General features: G+C 47.2%; 1 protein-coding gene across 1 annotated transcript; it reads left to right on the plus strand.

Annotated features, from left to right (window-relative positions):
• Positions 1 to 714: 714 nt before the first annotated feature.
• Positions 715 to 2,023, plus strand: JN550_013874 (uncharacterized protein; the record flags this gene model as incomplete). Its single annotated transcript, XM_049312510.1, has 2 exons — positions 715 to 1,128; positions 1,190 to 2,023. The coding sequence occupies 2 exons, from the start codon at positions 715 to 717 to the stop codon at positions 2,021 to 2,023; spliced, it is 1,248 nt and encodes a 415-aa protein (XP_049164155.1).
• Between the last annotated feature and the right edge of the window lie 424 nt (positions 2,024 to 2,447).

Here is a 2,447-nt window from a genome sequence, read left to right on the forward strand (position 1 = left end):
GGTTACTCTGGCTGATACATAAAAGGTGTGTCTCGGGACCGCACTATATATATTAAATACAATAATTTCTAGTACCTTAAACTGAACTCAGCATCGACTACCGTGTGGGATGCCTTTATGGCTCGCTGACGATACACCACATAGATGACCATTTCGGAAAAGCGAGACAGTTCGTAGACGCCGAGAGGAGGTCCGATAATGGAAGGAGTCTGAGCTTTGACGATATGAAGAGCACACGCATACTGGGCCCATTCCACCCTGGCTTCGCAGATCAGCGCCTCAATTGCTATGTCGCACAATGCGACTCTGAGTTCCAAACCTCCTCTAAAATCCATACGGCATACAATTTTGGAACCTTTTAAACTCCGTTATAGGCCGTTGGGAGTTTGGAATCGCAGATATATGTTATATGTACCCTATGCCATGTACAAGCCCCTAGATGTGTATTCTACAGAGCACTCAGCAAAATGAACCATAGAACACTCCACAAACCTCAACACAGTGGGAGCGGTTACACGCTAAAAGCTAGAAGAAATTCATTGCAAGGTAAAGCACTCTACCCATGATCATGGAAATCTTGAGCTTTGATGGAATATTGCCCGGCTATTCTTCATCATCTAATGAATTGAAGGATTACCCAACGAACTTCTTTGCTCAATCACAAAAATCATATCATATCGTGACGGCTTAGCTCTTTCCTTAACTTGTCGCAGTATGAAAGAGAGGATTTTACCGCGACTCTACATCAACGATGCCCAGGATAGCCCTCCTGGCGCCACTCCTTTCGCCTTGCAGTTCAGTTGTTGGCATGCAAGGATGAATGCCTACGAATTGTCAATCGATGCGATAAAGCGAACAAAGAAGGACTTGCGCGATATCATAAATCGTGTGTTTGACGTCAGAAAACTAGACAGATTTGGGGCTAGGAGAGGCGTCGTTACCACAGAGGACTACGGCCTCATTGCGATATACTCAGGTGAACCCAAGAGGCTCAGTACTCTTCTAAGTCTCTGCTCTCTACGTGGGAGCACAGCCATTGCCGATTCTCTTATTACTGAAGGCGCTGACGTCGACATCACGGACGCAAAAGGAAACACTCCCGTGCATTATGCCTTGAATGAACATATGGTCAGTTTGCTTCTGCTTTTCTCACTACGAATTAGTTCATTGCGACGATGAAAAGTCACAGGAATATGCACTGACGGCATACGTATCGCTGCAGGCATGTCTGCTCGTGCATCGAGGTGCACGGGTTGATGGGAAACTCGAAAAGAACAAACAAGGCCCGTTAGTATCCCTCATACGCATCCACTACCTCCAACATCATGGCTGTATAGCTGCACCTTCCAAGTGGTACAGCACCCTGCACCGGATGAATAGTGACGGGGCCTTTGATCCTCGGCATTTAGTCCCAGACACACTCTCCACAATACGATACCTTATCCGGGCTGGGGTTGACGTGTCACCGAACACGAACGACCCTCGTCGGCTGCCTTTGGCACACGCGATTCACTGTCGGGATCCTAAGATTGTCGAACTCCTTCTCGCAGCCGGCGCTGACCCCAGCCCGACTTTTGTGGTGGATGGCAACAGGGAGAAGTATCTGTTCTTGACTGAAGCCATCTATTTCAGCACTCCCCATATTGCCCGAATTCTTTTGGAAGCAGGTGCAGCCCTAGAGGAGTCGCCTGGTAGCGCACAAGAACCTCCCATACTAGCTCTCAGCTGTCAAGTACACCGCGAGAAAGAATTCATCGACGTGGCGCGTTCAATCTGTCAACGTATACAGGATATTGATCGGCCAATCAAAGGTAATTCAGCACTCTGGTGGTCTTTGAAAACTGGCACCTTTCAAATTTCCAAGATTCTTCTGCAGAACGGCTCATCATGGGGGTCCAGAGGTGTTTTCATGCGTGCCAAAGTGGTGGAAACACTTCTAACAGCATTACTTTCAAATGGCACAGCACACGGCACAGATGCGGATCGTGGATCATCCAGGCGAACTAGTCATCTAGGGCTATAGATTGTAAGCGTTATGCATATCACCTGTTATCATAGGCTACCGAAAAAGCGAAGTATGTGCTGCGGCCGTCTAGTTTCAAGTTATCAAGATTGGTGTGATTGTTTGCTAAGTCCACTTGTTGGCATACCGACGATTGAAATAGAATTGCCTAATCGCAAATAGTACCTTCGCAAGTAATACTGTTACCGATCCTCCCACAATACGTTTCCCTTCTTGTCTATCAGCCGCAACAGAACTTCCCCTCTGCTTGAAAGTCTCGATAACCCCCTGAGATTAGCCATCCCTTCTGCTCTTGTAACCGTGCCAATACATATTTCTTTCCAACTGTTGACAACCATGATCATCCGTGATCCATATCACGTTAGACAAATGTAATGACAAGTTCTGGCATCGGCGGAAATCTCTGCGCAGTCTGAGTTGTGAT

The sequence above is a fragment of the Neoarthrinium moseri genome (genome assembly GCF_022829205.1).
Source record: "Neoarthrinium moseri strain CBS 164.80 chromosome Unknown scaffold155_Wmoseri_CBS_16480, whole genome shotgun sequence".
NCBI classification, from domain to species: domain Eukaryota; kingdom Fungi; phylum Ascomycota; class Sordariomycetes; order Amphisphaeriales; family Apiosporaceae; genus Neoarthrinium; species Neoarthrinium moseri.